This window comes from Penaeus monodon, chromosome 20 (genome assembly GCF_015228065.2).
Source record: "Penaeus monodon isolate SGIC_2016 chromosome 20, NSTDA_Pmon_1, whole genome shotgun sequence".
Taxonomy (NCBI): Eukaryota; Metazoa; Arthropoda; class Malacostraca; order Decapoda; family Penaeidae; genus Penaeus; species Penaeus monodon.
Window position 1 is genome coordinate 23,958,510 of NC_051405.1, and position 676 is coordinate 23,959,185.

At 45.1% G+C, this 676-nt stretch overlaps 1 protein-coding gene across 1 annotated transcript in view; it reads right to left on the reverse strand.

The window, feature by feature from the left end:
* The window catches only part of LOC119585718 (lysophosphatidylcholine acyltransferase 2-like), a gene marked incomplete at its 5' end in the record, with an annotated part of 73,891 nt that overhangs the window by 60,922 nt on the left and 12,293 nt on the right, over positions 1-676 (reverse strand). The window contains 1 exon segment of the mRNA XM_037934405.1: positions 17-162. Coding sequence (XP_037790333.1) covers positions 17-162 — 146 coding nt within the window.

Consider the following 676-nt stretch of genomic DNA (forward strand, 5'->3'; position numbering starts at 1 on the left):
CCCGTCCAACACTTACCGACGCCACCCGCTGAGAGGCCGCGCGGCGAGCTGGTCCCTGGACAGACCCCACAGCCCGGCGGAGGCCAGGACGTAGGCCACCAGCAGCGTGATCATGATGCCCACCACGCGCACGGGGACCACGAAGATGGACATGAGCACCAGCTGCGAGGGGAGATGCAATGGCTTAGAATTACTGGGTGCTCTGTTGATGTGAAGTTTATTCATATATAGGCCTATATATTTAAAAAATACGATGATGTTCACCAGCTGCGAAAGAAAGACAATAAGGGTAACATAGGTTTGGATCATTTGGCAGTTTATTATCATATAATTGTATGAACACCAGATTCGAGGACAGAATCGGTTTGCATCATCTGACTGCTTACTTTTAATAGAGTTGTATGAGGAAAACATACAATGTTTTTATATAACTTTACAGTCTATTGATATAAAGTTATATGAACTAACTCAGAAAAAAATCTGACTCTCTGCTGATATAATCACATAAGCACCAGCTGCGAAACAAGGAAACATTGGTCTGCATAATATAATTATTCATCAACACTTTTATAGGCCTACATCAAACGTCTCCGGTACGCTAACTGACCCTCCAGCGGGGACAGAAGACAACCTGAGTGACAAAGCGTCTTACACAAGGGACCACGTCTAGAAAGCG